Source organism: Phocoena sinus, chromosome 14 (genome assembly GCF_008692025.1).
Source record: "Phocoena sinus isolate mPhoSin1 chromosome 14, mPhoSin1.pri, whole genome shotgun sequence".
NCBI classification, from domain to species: Eukaryota; Metazoa; Chordata; class Mammalia; order Artiodactyla; family Phocoenidae; genus Phocoena; species Phocoena sinus.
The window spans coordinates 61255935-61274170 of record NC_045776.1 but is presented as its reverse complement, the minus strand read 5'-3'; the positions used below and the strand labels follow the sequence as shown (position 1 = coordinate 61274170).

Genomic DNA, 18236 nt, shown 5'->3' with positions numbered 1-18236 from the left:
AGAGACTAAGGGACCTGTGGAACACCATCAAATGGACCAACATACGTGTTGTGGGAGTCCCAGGAGCAAAAGAGAAAGAAAGGGGCAGAATATTTGCAGAAATAATGGCTAAAACTTCCTAAGTTTGATGAAATACATGAATATAAATATCCAAGAAGCTCAACTGAGGTGAAGTCAAGAGACGCACACCAAGACACATTACAGGTATCCCCTGCTTTTCAAAAGTTCACCTTATGTCCCTTCACTTTTACAAAAGACCTACATTGATACCTGTCTTCACTAACTGAAAGAAATCAGCAGAGGATTTTTGCTTTTACAAAAAAAAAAGCTGAAAAGCAAAACTAGTGTTCAGGGCTTTCCTGGTGGCACAGTGGTTAAGAATCCACCTGCCAATGCAGGGGACCCAGCTTCAAGCCCTGGTCCAGGAAGATCCCACATGCTGCAGAGCAAATAAGCCCATGAGCCACAACTGCTGAGCCTGTGCTCTAGAGCCCGTGGGCCACAACTACTGAAGCTCATGTGCCTAGAGCCCATGCTCCGCAACATGAGAAGCCACTGCAGTGAGAAGCCTGCACACCATAACCAAGAGTAGCCCCTGCTCACCGCAACTAGAGAAAGCCTGCGTGCAGCAACGAAGACCCAATGCAGCCAAAAATTAAAATAAATAAATAAATTTAAATCTCCAGCCCAGTTTTCTAAAAAAAAAAAAAACAAAACTGTTCAGCCTTTGCGTCAGGCCACCATAACTTTGAACTGTGGCTGTGAGCATCTGTGCTTTACCTTGATTTATTTTGTGCATTCGTTAGCAAGATGTGTCCTAAGGTATTTGCTTCTTTGCTTTATACCATTTCAGTTTATGAAAGGATTCATAGGAATACTCTTTCAGATAGTGGGGGGAAACCCATATATTCAAAATTTCAAAAGGCAATCTCGAAAGCAGCAAGAGAGAAGAGTGTCATCACACACAAGGGATCTCAGTAAGATTTTCAGCAGACTTCTCATCAGAAACTTTGGAGGCCAGTAGACCCTGGGCCACTATATTCTAAGTGCTAAAAGAAAAAAGTCCTTAACTGAGAATCCTATATCTGGCAAAACTGTCCTTCAAGAGTGAGGGAGAAATCAAGACATTCTCATATAAACAAAAGCTGAGGGAACTCAAGACCATTAGACCTTCCTTTCAAGAAATGCTCAACAGAGTCCTGTAGGGTGAAATGATAGGACACTAGATAGTAACTCAAAGCCATATGGAGAAATAAAGATCTCAATAAAGATAAATAGGCAATTATGAAAGCTAATGTTATAACAATGGTTTGTAATTGTACTTTTTGTTTTCTGCATGACTTAACAAACTAATACATTTAAAGAAAAAAAGAACTATTAGTACAGAAGCTAGTTTTACTGTAATTTTGGTTTGTAATTCCAAATCTTGTTTTCTATATAATTTGAGAGACTTAAGCATTTAAAAGAATTATTAGTCTGTTTTGAGGCAGACAATATATAAAGATGTAATTCTGTGACACCATGAACTAAAAGGGATGGGGACAGAGCTGTATAGGAGCAGAGGTTTTCTGTGTTACTGAAGGTAAGCAGGTATTAATCCAAATTATAGTGTTATAAAATTAGGATCTTAAATATAATCCCTATGGTAACCACAAAGAAAATAGCTATAGGATATAAACAAAAAGTAAATGAGAAAGGAATTTAAAGATTTCACTATAAAAAATCAACTAGGGCTTCCCTGGTGGCGCAGTGGTTGAGAGTCCGCCTGCCGATGCAGGGGACACAGGTTCGTGCCCCGGTCCGGGAGGATCCCACATGCCGCGGAGCGGCTGGGCCCATGAGCCATGGCCACTGAGCCTGCGCACCCGGAGCCTGTGCTCTGCAGCGGGAGAGGCCACAACAGTGAGAGGCCCGGGTACCGCAAAAAAAAAAAAAAAAAAAAAAACAACTAAACACAAAACAGGACAGGAATGCAGAAAATGAGGAACGAAATGCTATAAGGCATATAGAAAACAAATAGCACAATGACAGAAATAAGTCCCTTCTTACCAGTAATTACTTTCAATGTAAATGGATTAAACTCTCCAATCAAAAGACAGATATTTGCAGAATGGATAAATACATGATCCAACTACATGCTGTATACAAGAGACTCCTTGAGGTGCAAAGACATAAACAGATGGAAAGTGAAAGGATAGAAAAAGATATTCCATGCAGAGAGTAACCAAAAGTGAGCTGGGGTGGCTACCAATTGATTAGAAATCAATAACAGAAGTAAAGCTCTGACAGCAGAAATGATTTCTGTTGTCCTCCTTATGTTTCCAAAATGTGAATCAGACCCTGAGACATTCTCCTTTTAAACCCTGTCCCCAAATACTCCTAGGCAGAGGAGCAGTGGCATATATAGTATTAACATTGAAGCTGGAATTTATTTTTTGAAATTTAAATAAAGCTTGATTTAAACCTAAGGATAAAATGTCTTGATACACATCAAGAAGAAAGAGTTTTCATATTTTATTTTCAAAAAGAATGTAAAAGGAGGGTACACTTGAGAATTTTGGTATGATTTGACACACAGAATACATAATTTTTACATGCTTTTAAAATAAAGCCCAAGATCTACTTCTTGAATTTTTTGCTCTTAAAATTTTTTATTGAATACAAGTCTTTTGTCCAATTAAAAAAAATTTAAATAAAGCCTGAGACTCTTTAACTGCAAAATTCTGTGGAAAATACCATGATGGCATTTGTATTACAAATCTGAGAAACAATTTATATTGTGTTTTATGCATGAATTTGAATGAATGTTAAAAACTGTTTTTTCCTTTTCCTTGCTATTTATGTAGCAAGTTTATCTTGCAAAGATTCTTCTATAACAATCCTTCCAGTATCCCCCTACGGACCTCCAATCTTAATATACCTCTCCAACAAAATAAACACTTCATCTTTGAATGCAGTGTTTGTCACAAATGACAAAGGGTTTTCTGTTAGAAATTCAAAACTTAAGTTTGTTTTATAAGAGAGTTGATTTCAGTGTGGTTCATTCCGTTTCTTTAGACCCTCCGAAGTTCTTGCCCATATCCTCCACACCCCAGCCAGAACGACGGCAGCCACCCCAGAGACGACATTCCATTGAAAAGGAAACACCCACTAACGTGAGACAGTTCCTGCCAGCGTCCAGGCAGAGCTCCCGGTCTCTCGTAAGTAACCGACAGACTCTGCAGAGTAACTTGCAAGCAGTTAGAGGGTCTGGAATCATTAGCTTCCTTGAGAAACTTCCACAAGCTAGACTGAACTTTAAATAACCTTATTGGTTTTTAGTAGCTAAAGAAAACCAAACCTAAGAGTAACCCAAATGAAGTCTGACCATTCTTTGTTCATTTAAAGTACTTTTTTTTTCCCAGAAGACTTATTAATGGTTGAAAGTATGGATATTTATTAAAGAAATACTTTCTTCCTTTCAAAGGGCATTAATCCACTTAAAAATTGTTGAAACTAAACAGAAAACTTAGTGAAGTCTGACTACAATAGACTCTTTTATTGAGGCAGCAGTCCAAGGGGAGAATTTTGATCCATGAAAAACCATTGTTCATTGTTTTCAAGCATGTTTTGTGATATTGCAGCCAAAGCAGCTATTTGGACGGGTTGACAGTTTTTGCTGTTTTCCGGAGACTTCCAGGCTCATGTAGGGGCTACTCATTTCTCAGACAGGGGATGTGGCACATGAGGCCCTTCCAGGAAGAGCTAACAGGTCTGCCAGCCAGAGAAAGCCTGAGAAGACTCTTTCTGTCCTACTTGACTTCTAAAATACTTGCAGGCAAGATGCAGGGCTTCAGTCAATAATTCTACCAGCAGCCAACCTGATACCTAATTATTCTTCAGATTCTCATGAATAAAACACTGGACTACACTCAGTCCATACTTTTAGGCTGCGATGAATCATCAGGGGTTCAATGAAGCAATGATAGAGGTCCCTCTGTCCAGGTGAAGGGAGATAGTATGGATCTTGTGAAGAAACGAAGTTTGAACCATGCTGATAGTGTTGAAATTTGATCAGTCTTCTCTATTCCCAAATAATGTGATTAAAGAACTAATGATTTCATGGCAACTCCTGTTAGGATTACCTCTAACTCCTAAATAATCACCACACACTGATATATGGTGAAGTACAGCCTCATCAGTGGTTTACCAACTGAAAAACAGAACTCTGACCCAACAGGTTCAAAGTTTAAAATCCAAAGACTTTTGTCAATAAGTTATTTAGCAAAATACACAGTTATTGTCACAACTGGAAAATATTGTCACAACTGAAAAAGAGAGAACTCCTTTTTTTTTTTTTTTCCACAAGTCCAACGATTAGGAGATTCTTTTCTTCACAGCTTTTCCTAGAAGTCAGTTTAGTATTCAGCTGTGTACCTGGCCTTGTGATCATATGACATCATTGTTGAGGTTAGGCTTAAATTTTAAAATTATCAGTGTAAAGAAACTGTCAGATTGGGCTTCCCTGGTGGTGCAGTGGTTGAGAGTCCGTCTGCCGATGCAGGGGACACGGTTCGTGCCCCGGTCCGGGAAGATCCCACATGCCGCGGAGCAGCTGGGCCTGTGAGCCATGGCCGCTGAGCCTGCGCGTCGGGAGCCTGTGCTCCGCAACGGGAGAGGCCACATCAGTGAGAAGCCCACGTAACGCAGAAAGATAAAAAAATAAATAAAATTAAATAAAATAAAAAAGAAACTGTCAGATCAACTACAAGGATTTTTTGGCTAGTGATGGAAGCTTTACCAAGATAGGCCCATGAGGTATATTTCCTGGTGAAGGGGAACTCAGTGTGTGTGTAGTCTGACTGTCAGTTTTTTATGGAGGAGAGGAAGATACAACCCACATGGCATGGCGGAGAAGGGGCTCAGTGAGCAGGCAGGGGAGACCTGTGGTCGGCACAGAACTCTGTCCCCGAAGTGCCTCTAGACACCAGCTGAGACAAAAGAACCTCCAGGTCAAAGTCCTGACTTTTCTTGCCAGTAGCTTATCTTGGGAAATCCATAAAATCACACTCCTTTAATGGTAGTGCCGTCTAGCTTGGTAAGTATTGTTTTTAAAAGTATGATAATTTAAAATTTTAGCTATGTTTTAGAAAACGTGGAATCGTTTTGTATTTATAAGCTCTCAACTAAAAATGGCAGAAATGTCTTTGTTGTTACTGATTTTCATTTTTATTGTATCTTCCTCCCTTTCCTTAGGATGTTGAAAGTGTAATTCTTTTCATCATTTGGTCAGATGATTGTGGATGACGCCTCTAAATGAAGGCGACTTGTTTTTAAGTACCGACCGGGGGAGGGGTGGCTGCGTGGTGTATGTTTCTGCATTCGCCTCTGGCCTGCATCCCACCGAGCCCCGTGCAGGAGACTCAGTGTTCACAGGACAGCCGAGTTCCAGAAAGCTTAAGTGTTGCCGTGTGAACTCTGAGGTTCTCTAGGCATGGTTGGGCTCCTGACTGATACATGTGGATGCAGACGATGGCATGGACTTGCATGTGGAATCTACCATTAACATCCTCCGTGGTGTTTTGTTTATTTTTGTTTCATGCTCTGTAATCGCTATTTGTAGGTCACTCATATTCAGCATTATTTTCTCCTTTTCTTTTTCCCCTGCCGTTTTCTTTTCCTTTATCTATTGTTCAGGTTCCTAGGATAACCAGAGTATGGCCAACGACACCTTTCCGACCGCTTTTTTCTACCCTTCAAACAGCTTCTCTGCTCGGCTCTCACCCTTTGGAGGCAGCCTTGTTGGGGGTAGCAGGGGCTATGTATTATCTGTGTGAGAGAGCTTTTACCAGCAGGTGGAAATCCGCAAAGGTTGGCCTCTTTCTGCTGGTTCTGGGAATTATTTTCCTCTCTGCCTCTTTGGCAGTGATCCCTCAGCTACCGCACTCTGCAAAAATTAACAGCTTAGATGGACACTTTGCTTCTGTTGATTCCAATCTTTGGTAGACGCGTAGATCACACCATGATCTCAATTGACGGGACGACAGTGAAAGGACAACAAACTCAGAATGCAGCGGCATCAGCACAGAGGAGCTGTGGGCGGTGCTTCTGAGCCCCCTGATTGAACCACGTCCCCCCACCCCCCAATCAGGGCCTTCCCCCAGCCCAGGGCCGCCCCACCCTCAGAAGAGCCGTTGCCCATACACTCAGCTGCCTGGCCAGGGAGGCTCGGGCACTCTTTCTCTTCTCCAGCACCTTTAAAGCTGTGTTGTGATGGTCAGGATGTTATGTGGTTGTTATGAAAAATCACCATGCTTCTCTGTAGAGAGAAATTTGAAGTTTTTTTTAATTGATGTGATTATTTAAAATATTTTAAATAATTCTCATTTTGTATTGTTTTTGAGATTTTCATACAGAATACATTTTTTAAAGGAAGTATAATAGTTTCTGAACTTAAGTGGGATAAAAAGCCTCGCACCATAGTGAGGTTTCCCCTGCCCCCAGTGTGACCCAAGCTGCTGACCTGCTGACCAGGTGTCAGCAGCTGCCCAGCCCGGCTCTCCACCGTCCTCTGTTTACCAGACCTGTCCTGGATAAGTGAACCAGCAGCTGGTTTCTTTTTCTTTATGACCCAGCTTGGTTTAGAAAAGAGACTGAATGTAAATGAGGTACAACAGATTCCTTTCTCTTTATTTGCTGTGAAATACAGGATAAATCTCTCCTTTTTTTCATTTTAGATCTGGCCCTGTGAGCACATGGTCAGATGCGGAGGTGGCATTTAATCCTGTCCCTCCTGCTGCTGTTTCTGAAGATCTGCTGACATTTTATTTTTATTTTCAACCCTCCCCAAACAGTCTGTCTACTAAGTCTACATGTGACTTTAGACAGAGAACACCTTGAAATTTAAAGGTGAACATGAAAAAAGAAGAGAGTAATTAAACTTAATATTTGCTATTTTTATTTAAATCTGCCTTCCTTTGGTTTATTAAAAACAAAAACCAATGGTTGTTTTGGATAATTGTCAAATATCTGCTACTTATTTATGAAGTTTTTGCTAACCAAGAACACTCTATAAAATATGACCATTTCCACTTCTCTGGCTCAGTAACCAGATTATACACCATGCTCTCTGATTTCTGTGCTCCCTAACTCTGACCCCTTTTGAATGGTAAATATAACCAGAATATTTAACAAAAACTCAGCCATTTTAGTGACATACGTAACAGTGAGTTCTAAAGGCACATCTGCTCCTACAGTATATTGTAATCTCTGTTAAAACTCTTTAAGATTTAGCTTCCCTTTTCTAAATTTGGAAGCCATACTGAAGCACAGAGCAGCCAGAGAATGAGTTGTGCTGCTCTGGTCCCTGGAGTCCATGCCATGAACTGAGGTCAGTGCCTGCTGCAGGTGTGACCTGGCCCATTGTAACAACGGGGACTAGGCTCGGCTCATGGGTAGAACCCTGAGTGCTCTTCACATTTTGGGGCATCAGCATCTCAGCAAGATCTGTTAAGGTTTAATTTGGCTTTGGGGATGTTGAATTAATATTTTTTGTCATTTGAAAAAAATAATGAAAGCTATTCTAGTAACTATTATTTTCTTTCATGTTGCATTAAAGTTTTGTTGTCCTTGGGAAAGCACCAGAATTAAAACATTAGCATTTGACCTGATGGAAGGTATTTTACTAAAGGGTAATCTGCTTGAAATTTTAAAAAAGAACAAGAACACAGAAAAATCCACTATTTCTTATTACATCTGATGGAACACTGGATTTGTGCATGGGTCAAAGCAGTAAGTCGGAAGTGTGCTTGACTGGCCCCTTTATGACTTGAGACTGAGGACTGGGAGCTGCGGGCTGTCTGGGTTGCTGTGTGTGGAGCATCCCCGCCACCCAGGCGTCGCAGCTGTGACGTTGGCACCAGCACCATCTTCCTAATACACGACAGCCAATCTCAGGGAGTGGTCTTCTGCTTGTTTGCTAGATTCATACGTTATTTTACTCCAGCTCAGCAATATTGTCACGTAGGTAACTGTCAGAAAATGTACAAGTCATGCTTGTTGCTGATGAATAAAGATGACCATAGGGATACTTCTTATGAACTATGTCAGAAGGTGAGAAAAGTCGCTGTTCAGACGTGTGCAGCTGACCCTACTATCTGTGCACGGTTGTGATGCCCAGCATTCGGAGGCGAGCCCGTTCCCACACTCTGTTCTCAGGGTCAAGCGAAGCTCAGGAAATATTGGACATGCCAACTTTTAAAGCTCTTCCCATTGAAAGAAAATTGGGTAATGGTGGTTTTTTTTGAGTATATCAGACATTCTAGAGCACATGAATTATCCTCCCACCCTCCAGATACTAAGCTCTTCATCTTAAACGTTCAATTGCAGGATTTTTTCCAAAACATTTTTAACAAATTTCATCTTCCCTAAGTTAGCTTGAACAGAGATGATTTTGTATTGATTATTTGTAAGAAGCAGTAGTTCTGCAAACTACTTTTTTTTTTTTAGTAAATGCTAATGTTTTTCAAGTTTGCAACCTAGATTTATTTTTGTTTTTCTCTGATTGAAAGACAGAACTAAATGTTAAAACTCCATAAACTGACTGCACTCATAGTCCTGTGCTGTCTCCTTTGGCTTGTTTGATTCCAGAATGCCTGTGAGCAGCACTATTGTGTGTGTGGGCGTGAGTTACAGTGTGTGTGCACCGAGGACATCGGGGTTGTGTCGCTCCGCCACAATAGCCCTTGTGAAGTCCAGCAGGGTGCGGGCGCACAAAACCGTTCTGTCTTTCTACTGGGCCCACCAATCAAGCGCAGGGCCGGCTGGGGAGCAGATGGTGTGAGGCTCTTTATTCAGTGGGATCAGTTACATCAACATCTTCCTCCACTGTTGTTAGGGAAACCATTAACATAAGACAGCCAACTTCGATATTTATCGTCAGAGTTCTCTGAGTGTCTCCACATCTGTCCAGTGCGGACTGTACTTCCGCAGTTGTTTAAAAGTGATGAGAGATCTGGAGAGTGTGGGGCAGCCTGACGGAAGTGCCTGCTGGCTTCCAGGTCCAGTTCCACTCACACTGTTAGGAGTTTTTAGGCTGTGCTGATGTAACTTACCACTAAATAACGCTTCTCAATATTGATTACTAACCACCTTCTTTTGGCTATTCTGGGTACCACAAATCAGTTTTTAAAACAGTACCAATGTTGTAGATTTGCTGTTTATCTATTAGCAGATATATACAACACAAAAGTAAATAATATCTTTGTGTAATCATAGGAGAAAAGTGACAGAAATTTGGTTTAGAACAATAACATTTTTTTCCCAAGATTTCAATGCATAGATATGTAGCTCCACTTCATGGGATAGAGATACCTGAGGCAAAACATCTAAACAAATGTGAGGAAATTTTATTAATTGGAAATTTCAGTGGCTACAGCGTTTCACATGGTCCCGGAAGTTTTCTGCCATCTCTTGTCTCAGTGTAATTAGAAACTGTGTGGTCCCCAGAGTGAGCCAGCTCTGCTCCAGTGTTTACTGGGAAACCTCTTTTCTTCTCTGAAGCTACTAACCAGGTGACTGATCTGAAGGGGAACTTTGCCTTGCCAGAAGGGTGGTGGGAGCTTCTTATTCATGTGGAATTTTGAATTTCAGGAGGAATTCTGCTACCCAGTGGAATGCCTAGCACTTACTGTGGAGGAGGTGATGCATATTCGTCAGGTCCTGGTGAAGGCAGAGCTGGAAAAATACCAACAGTATAAAGATGTCTACACTGCTCTGAAAAAAGGAAAGGTAGAGCCACTTACAGTTGATGGATCAGCAGGGTTAGAAGATTGGTCGGTCACAGGCATGTCCCCTGAGGACACTGTCTGGTGGCCAGATGGCATAGGACTTTGGGGGGATTCTAGGAGGTAAGAGGCTTACCCCGTGGCAGGCAGTCCCTTTTCTGCCTTGCTCACGAAAGTATTTTTATTTCTCCCTGAGAAATTGAAAACCAGAAGGTTAAAACCACCATAATAAATAATGGTATGCCTTCATAAAACAAGGTCTGCCCTTAGTTGTTACACTTTTAAAGGATTGTAGAGAAAATGTATCTGAGAAACAGAGAAGACTTTTTCAGAACCTTCTTCAGGTTGCTTTCATGGTGGCAAGACCCTTGAGAACTGTGGTCTTTTACTACCATTTAAAGGTAGAATTATAATCAAATACAGAGCAGATTATAAATATCACAGAACCAAACTTAATAAAAGGGTCTCTAAATGCTCTTCTCCCTTTGTCTACTAAACTTTCCACATATAAATGTGTGTCCAAACATGCAAATTAGGAAATTAACTATTGGCAATGCCTTTTTCTCCTTTAAAATTTTTATTTTTTAGCTCTGCTTTTGTTGCCGAACCAGGAGATTTTCCTTCTTCACTTGGTCTTATACCTGTCAGTTCTGTAAGAGGTAAGGCTTTTGTAATTGATGACAGCAGTCAAGGATCCACTGTTTCATCATTTTTCTCTGAGGAACAATATTAGAAATAATCCAGTCTGTTATCGTGTGCTGTGCTTGTAAGTTAGTAACAGTGATTGCTTCAAGAGTGGACAATTATTTGATATTAAGCCTGGAAAGTTTCTCTGCATGTATTTCTTTTCATATCCAAGATAGGTCTAATAATATGTCATGTTGAACAGAAAAAAATAGATGTGACTGTCACGTGATCCCAGGATAGACAAGTAAGAAAATCCCAAACAGACGTAAGTTGATCCTTTCATAGGACACAGTGTAAGAGTTAAGTTTTACAGTGTGATTGTCTTTTTGGCAATCCAGTTGTCTCAGTTTGTTACGTTCTGATAGAAGCAGCAGAGAGTCCAGGGGACTTAGTGTAGAAATTCACAGCCACGCAGCCTGCGGCTTCTCTAACTCTGCAGTTGCGTTCGTGGTTATCACGCTGAGTAACACTTCTGATTTTGTGTACAGGCCGGTGTGCTCACAGTGTTGCAAAAAGGTAAGCTGAGCTTAGTGAAATTACAACTTGTGCTAATTTTATTGACTCTGCCTCTTTAACAGTACTGCTCATTCTCAGTTTTATTTGGGATACTAGATGCGGCTGCCCTCCAAGCCATACTCCACCCTTCCTATCTTTTCATTGGGACCTTCTGCCTTGCAGAGAGGGGAAAGTTGTATGAGGCCAGAAAAACCCTCCACTGGCCACCATCGGCCACTTCGGAGCATTGCCAGGTGAGTAAGGGGCCGGGTCTCCAGAGCATCCTTTGTGAAAGGCGAGAGCTCTTTTGAGGACTGTGGTGATATGGTGGGGTTTTGGCTTGCGGGAGTTTGGGTGGGTGGGTGGCTTGGTTTTAATATAGTTTTGACTTGTACACAAAGGTCACATGACAAGGGATGATGGCTAGCTCCCTGAAAAATACTTAATCTCTCAGTTTAATTTTTTTTCTACTTTGGAAGTAATTACTTTTGTGTGTCCTTTAAAAGTCATCTTTAAAACTGACCTTGTTTTCAATGGAGTTGAAAACTTGAGCATAACAGTCTAATCTTTCTTTCCTTCTTTAATTTTGAAAAAAATCTTTTTAATCCTGTGTTTACAGTAGTCTGTGATAACTTTGGCTTACTTTCCTACTGTAAAGGCAGAAATAAAGCTTTATGCCAAGAGCTGGCAATTTAAAAGAAAAAAGGTGCCCGAATAGCAGTCCCTTTGCATTTAATACAGAGTAAGGTTAGTGTTGGTCCTTAAGAAAGACAGGAGGTCAGACCACACGCTGGCAGGGCCCAGGGTGTTGGGGTTTTATGTACCAGCGGCCTCCTATTTGGGAGGGACACTGGTGTTGGTGCCAGATGCTGGACGGTGGCCATTCTGCATGTCAGGGTCTGTGGACAGTGAGGTGAGGGAGCTGAGAGCCCAGCAGTAACCTGTACCCGAGGTTCCTGCCCCTGTGTTCAGTCCCCATCCTGACCTCTGAGTATGGGCTGCTGTCCACGGGCTCAGGGCCGGTGAACTATGGTCTGTTCTTTCCTGCACTAGCTCTGTGTTCCTGTTTGGTTTAATTAAAATAGTGAATGAGTAGATGGTTCCTAGTTATTTCCAAAAACTACCCACAACATTTATGATGATGTTGGTCTAGTTAACTCCAGCTCTCTGGAATCCAAATAGTCAGTCACCCAGATATAGAGAATTGTTGTGGAGTGGGAAGCACATTTGATAAATACGAAATGACAAGAAAGCTGGTCCAAAGATAATTTTTCAGGATTTGTTGTAGGATTAAGATAAATTTACTTCAGTTTCTTATAGTCTCACCTACCATCTACAGTTAACTAATGTTCATTAACCATGACACAGGGTCACTGGAGAAAGAACTTGAAGTTTTCTCTGAATCATCAGAGAGATTAGCAACATGTACTTCATTTCGGTTGTTAAAGTTCATGATCTATCTACGTATAGTAGTCAGGTGAATACTCTGAATATCCTATTTTCCAAAAATTCTAGAAGGGATACTAAGAGCTTTTAGTAGTAGTATTTTTTTTTAATATAACGTTATTTATTTATTTTTAGTTTTGGCTGCGTTGGGTCTTCGTTGCTGCGTGTGGGCTTTCTCTAGTTGCAGCGAGTGGGGGCTACTCTTTGTTGCGGTGTGCGGGCTTCTCACTGCAGTGGGTTCTCTTGTTGCAGAGCACGGGCTCTAGGTGCACAGGCTTCAGTAGTTGTGACACATGGTCTCAGTAGTTGTGGCTCACAGGCTCTAGAGTACAGGCTCAGTAGTTGTGGTACACGGGCTTAGTTTCTCCGTGGCATGTGGGATCTTCCCTGACCAGGGCTCGAATCCGTGTCCCCTGCATTGGCAGGTGGATTCTTTACCACTGTGTCACCAGGGAAGTTCCGTATTATTATTTCTTAGTAAAAGGTTTCCTGGTTTCTTTCTTTAAAAAATTTTCTTTTTTTTTTTAATAATTTGACAAGTCTTTTTTAAATTTTTGGCTGCGTTGGATCTTCATTGCTGCGTGTGGGCTTTCTCTAGTTGTGGTGAGCAGGCTTCTCATTGCGGTGGCTTCTCGTTGCGGAGCACAGGCTCTAGGCACGCAGGCTTCAGTAGTTGCAGCACACGGGTCAGTTGTCATGGCACATGGGCTTCAGTAGTTGTGGCGCATGGGCTTAGTTGCTCCGCGGCATGTGGGATCTTCCTATACCAGGAATCGAACCCGTGTCCCCTGCATTGGCAGGTGGATTCTTAACCACTGCGCCACCAGGGAAGTCCCCAAAAATATTTGGAAAGTTGTCACCAATTATAACTTCTTCTTTGGACAACACTGACATGACTAAATCACCCACCCATTCCATCATGTTTTGCCAACAGATTTACTTTTTTTGCACATATTTTCTTAGTATTGCAGTAGAACTATAAGTAACAATAATGGATGTCGTAAATGTTTTGTTTTTTTCCAGATTGTCCTCAAAATCCAAGTCTGTGGACAAATCAGATGAAGAACTCCAATTTCCCAAAGAGTTGATGGAGGACTGGAGCACCATGGAGGTGTGTGTAGACTGCAAAAAGTTCATTTCAGAAATCATCAACTCAAGCCGGCATAGCCTGGTGCTGGCCAACAAAAGAGCCAGATTGAAAAGGAAAACGCAGTCTTTCTACGTGTCCTCAGCAGGCCCTTCGGAGTACTGCCCTTCAGAGAGGACCATCAGTGAGGTCTGAGCCCCGTGCATTTGTGTGCAGAGTCGCATTCGCGAGAGAACACTGAGCAGGGCTGTCTTCTCGCCGCAGTTAACTGGTTCGGGTTTGCATGAGATCAGGGTTTTGCTGCATCACACTGTTCCACAGACTGAACACTGTGTTCATATCAGCCAGTCCCTTGTCTACACTGAGAGAGGACAGTAGTTTGAAACTTGCTTCTGTGTGTGTGGTGATTTGGAGGCCAGAAACTTTTTCCTTAGTTCAGTTCTTTACTGTCCCTCAAATAATTTTCTGACTGAGGCAGAAAGCTTCTGGTGTGAGAAATCGGTCTAACACAGGCGTCGAAGTCAGCACAGTCTAAGAAGTAAGTCATATTGGCATTTCCACCCGACAGTGTTCCTGCCTGATGCACACAGATCCCTGGAGGCTGGGCCAGGCTGTTACCATCTCACAGCACAGAACCTACAAGGATTTGCTCATGCTCTCAAACTGGTTTTAAATTATTGTTGCTCTGAGATAAAGACTCGGGAGGGACTTTACTCCGCGCTCCAGTACAAAGCATCTGAATAAGCTGTATGCTCAAGTGGGCGCCCATGTTCCCCACGCTGTGTCTGTGCCCGGGCAGTGGGGCGGTGTCTCTTGAGGCAGGTGCAGGGCTTTCCTTGTCTTGAATGTATTATGGTTACTAGTAGTTTTATATTGGAGGTCTAAGATTTAAAGTTTTGTGGCATTTGGGGACAAGGGCAGGCTAGAAGTTTGTCCAGAAGTTGAGTATTTTGGCCAATAGGAGAAGGGCTGTGAGTGCGTCGGCCATGCCGCAGGGAACGAGCTAGAGCGCTCACATTTCCAACCGTGGTTTTCGTAACTTTAGTCTCGCCATCATGACTAAATTAAGCCACAATTTGGTATCTGAGGTCTCAAACTGAAATTTATTTTTATAAATGAATTTTAAAAGCAAAAACATGGTCTAGTTCATTTAAAATTAACCTGCTGATAGGCTTTGTGGATGCTTTTTGCACACGTTCTCCTTGTAAGTGACTTGAGTAGGACGGGTTTTGATGAAGCCAGGTTGAGGCGGCACCATACACTGTCATTTCTCGACTTGTGTGGCCCATTCCGTGGCCATCTTTATGGTTTTGGTTCGCTTGGCAGACCAGCCAGCCAAGTTGCCAGTCATGTTTGGAAGTTCGGTTAATGCACATGCACAGCAGTTTCCTGAACACTCTCTAGAACACACCTGTAGTCAGCACCGTGACAGCACCGCTCACCAAAAGGCAGGGTAGTCACACTTCACACCACCTCACAATACAGGAACATTTCTATAGCGAATTAACAGTAATACCTCAGAACTGCCCTGGTAGTGGTTTTACGTGACTGAAATTTATAAATTAGTAAATGGCTTAAAATTACTTACACTTACAAAATAAACTTTACCAATTGACTGAAGTAATGCATGTTAACAGTTTGTCTGTATTTGCATGTAAAAGTGGGCCACCAGAGAACCCTTACTGATTATGGAAACGTTTAAAGTTTTAAAGACTCTCACATAAGAGCTTTAAACATTATATTGAGTGAATCTCATTTATAAAATTTTGGCGTGGGCTTCCCTGGTGGTGCAGTGGTTGAGTCCGCCTGCCGATGCAGGGGACACGGGTTCATGCCCTGGTCCGGGAAGATCCCACATGCCACGGAGTGGCTGGGCCCGTGACCATGGCCGCTGAGCCTGCGCGTCCGGAGCCTGTGCTCCGCAGCGGGAGAGGCCATGGGCAGTGAGAGGCCCGCGTACCGCAAAAAAAAAAAAATTTTTTTTTGGTGTGAGCAGCTTCTAAACAACCACCAGGAAGGGTGCAAGGGAGATGGGGTGGTGTTTGTATCCATGCACAGACCAGACCTAGGAGAGTGTGCTTTTTAAAATAACGACTTGGGCTTCCCTGGTGGCACAGTGGTTGAGAGTCCGCCTGCCGATGTAGGGGACACGGGTTCGTGCCCCGGTCCAGGAAGATCCCACATGCCGCGGAGCGGCTGGGCCCATGAGCCATGGCCGCGGAGCCTGCGCGTCTGGAGCCTGTGCTCCGCAACGGGAGAGGCCACAACAGTGAGAGGCCCGTGTACCACAAAAAAAAAATAAAATAAAAATAACTAGTTTTTTACAGGTGTTATTAAAACACAAGAAACTGAAGCCCCTAAATGAGAATCCTGTCCACATTCACAAGGCACATAAAAGCTAGCACATCTAGTCTTTGACTTCACTTCTCCAGGTTTGTGACACTGTGCAGGTTGTCTGGGCATTTGTGGGCGCCTCTTAGCAGAGCGTCCACAGCACTGTCCAAAGCACTAACAGGCTTTGCCAAGTGTATTGAAGAGGTCAAGTGGGTGGTAGGTCTCCGTGGGACAGTTTGCAGAAAGTACAGTAGAAAAGGGCACATGGCACAGCTAATATTGTAGAAATCAAATCAGCATCACTATCTGGTGCCAAAACAAATTCTTGCACTTACCCCCTCCCTGATCCATGACATGTATCCCCAGCACCTCACCCAAATCGGGTAACTTCCAGAGGGTCATTCACTGCCAGCCTGTGGGGCGTGGTTTCAGTCCTCAGCCTCGTTTGACCTGAGGCCTAGCTTCCTTCCTCCCTTCCTACTGGGATAACACACCTTCCCAGGCCTCCTCTTTGTCCTGGTTGTTGGCACTTACTTCTGGTCTGACAACAACAGCATCATTGGCTGGCTGGTCTCCTGGAGCCTGATGTATCCCAGCGGGGGGCTTCACTTTCACCCTCTCCCTCCAGGCTCACACCCTCCCTTGCATCCCCTGCCTCATGAGCTCACCCTTCTCACAGCTGAACTTTCTGTCAGTTTAGGATAGATAAGAAAGCTTGTAAATACTGTAATATAGTAATATTTGAAAGGCGTTCATTCAGTGGACAATGAGAATTAACTCTCCCAAGGCAAGTAAAAGTTAAATCAAGTAATTGATTTGTACATCGACTTAACAGTCTTACTAGATTTCAAGTCTTAGGCCTTTCAAATTAAACCAGAAAGTTGTTATGTAGGAGTTTTTTAAATGATCTTACATTTGATGAGATCCCATGAACTCATAAACTCATGTCATGTGATTAGCACCGTGAGCTCATACCATGAATTTTTTAAGGCTTTTATTTTTCTAACTGTATTAATAAATGTTGGACTGATTTTAGGTGTCACATAGGAGACATGAAAGTTTTAAATTATGTTGCTGTTTGCTAAAGCAAAATAGCAGACAATTTTGTACATGTAAAACTGCTGAAGGGCCATGGGGAAATGTGTACACGTTGACCTGGCTTCCTGTGTGTAAAAGTCAAGGTACTGCTGGCATTCAGTGTGACATGACAGTACTAAACGTTTTCCATTAAAGTCTTTTAAAATTTATCGAGGGGAAAATAAATGACTTTACATCATACCTTCTTTGTGGAGTTCCTGTTGTAAAATGATGATGTCTTTTGGTAACTAGCTGTTGGAAACCACCTAGGTTGGGAAGACAAGATATATTTATATGACATCAGCAGTTTACGATCAGCTTGAGAAATACAATCTACAAGGACCACACTGGAAAAATAAATGAATATGAGCAGTCACTGTAACTCTGCCGTGTCACTGAGCAGCCTGCCTCCTTTTTCAGCTCAGCAGGGTAGGAAACTAAAATCTATAAATAGTGTATATAACAATTATTATATAAGAAGTCACATCTATGGAGACAAATTATGTATAGAAAGATAGAGCTTTTATTTTTTTTCCTAAATCGAATTCCTCAAGGTATATATTCTTAAAATGTCCAATGAAGAAAATTTCTTGCTGTAGCTCTTAAAGGGTCGAGAAAAAATTAGGAAGATTAAACCCAGAATGAATTTAGGAAAGTTCTTTTGTCTTTATGTTAACTAAATATAGAGCATCATTAGCCCTTTACGTACCAAACATTACATGATATTGAGTGTGATATTAATTCATTACTTATTTGCCAGATATATTTTAGGCTCTTCTTCCGCTAAAGTTTCTCTGTGACATGTGTGTAACAAGAAGTCAGCTCATAATTCTAATGTTCACTGACTTTCTGAATCCGGGTCACAGCCCTTGCCTGTGCCTCCTGAATTCCAGAGACACAGAGAGGTCGGGTACCAGGAAGGGAAGCTCTGGGTAACCCTTATTTAACTGCAACTTTCTTTTTCCTTCTTAGCTCCTGTTGAGAAGTTGTATAGTTGCAAATCATCAGAGTCTAGAATTTCATAAGGAGAACTCTTCTAGGTAAGGGCTTGATTGCACATATGATGTGTTTCAAGACTCCAGTTACACACACACATACACATACATTCATCAGAATGCGCCTTCTTCCTGCATGTCAGCCTAAGGCCCACGTCTAGAAACATCTCCCTTTGCTCATCCAAAAAAATTTAAGAGCTAAGAACCTACTTAATATAAAATTCTGCTTGTACTAATTAAATGTTCAGGTGCAGTTACCTGGCAGACTGAATTCACAATGCTGTTCTGGCTCGTTCCATTAAAATGTGTATGATGTATATATTTATCTACTTAGATTTTACAGTGTGGAAC

At 42.1% G+C, this 18236-nt stretch overlaps 2 protein-coding genes across 23 annotated transcripts in view; one reads left to right on the top strand and one right to left on the bottom strand.

The window, feature by feature from the left end:
* SPIRE1 (spire type actin nucleation factor 1) overlaps nt 1-15107 on the top strand; it is a 211605-nt gene extending 196498 nt beyond the window's left edge. Inside the window, exons 11-17 of one of the 3 annotated variants that reach the window (XM_032602953.1) lie at nt 3058-3200; nt 5677-5850; nt 9631-9768; nt 10353-10423; nt 10940-10967; nt 11064-11200; nt 13416-15107. In XM_032602953.1, coding sequence (XP_032458844.1) covers nt 3058-3200; nt 5677-5850; nt 9631-9768; nt 10353-10423; nt 10940-10967; nt 11064-11200; nt 13416-13674 — 950 coding nt within the window. In that variant the 3' untranslated portion in view covers nt 13675-15107. Of the gene's footprint in view, nt 1-3057; nt 3201-5676; nt 5851-9630; nt 9769-10352; nt 10424-10939; nt 11201-13415 lie in introns of those variants that run through there. The other 2 variants (XM_032602954.1, XM_032602955.1) reach the window with 2 other exon arrangements.
* The window catches only part of PRELID3A (PRELI domain containing 3A), a 101786-nt gene that overhangs the window by 8774 nt on the left and 74776 nt on the right, over nt 1-18236 (bottom strand). For 4 of the 20 annotated variants that reach the window (XR_004345418.1, XR_004345419.1, XR_004345417.1 and 1 more), the window contains 3 exons: nt 17093-17156; nt 9783-9955; nt 2493-6298 (listed from right to left, as the gene is read on the bottom strand). The exons of 5 other annotated variants lie outside the window; for them this stretch is intronic. Coding sequence is in view for 7 of the 15 variants with exons in the window: in XM_032602959.1 (XP_032458850.1) it covers nt 17041-17156 (116 nt within the window). In the remaining 8 variants the exon portion in view is untranslated. Of the gene's footprint in view, nt 1-2492; nt 6299-9782; nt 9956-14563; nt 17157-18236 lie in introns of those variants that run through there. 11 more of the 20 variants (XR_004345424.1, XM_032602963.1, XM_032602969.1 and 8 more) reach the window with 6 other exon arrangements.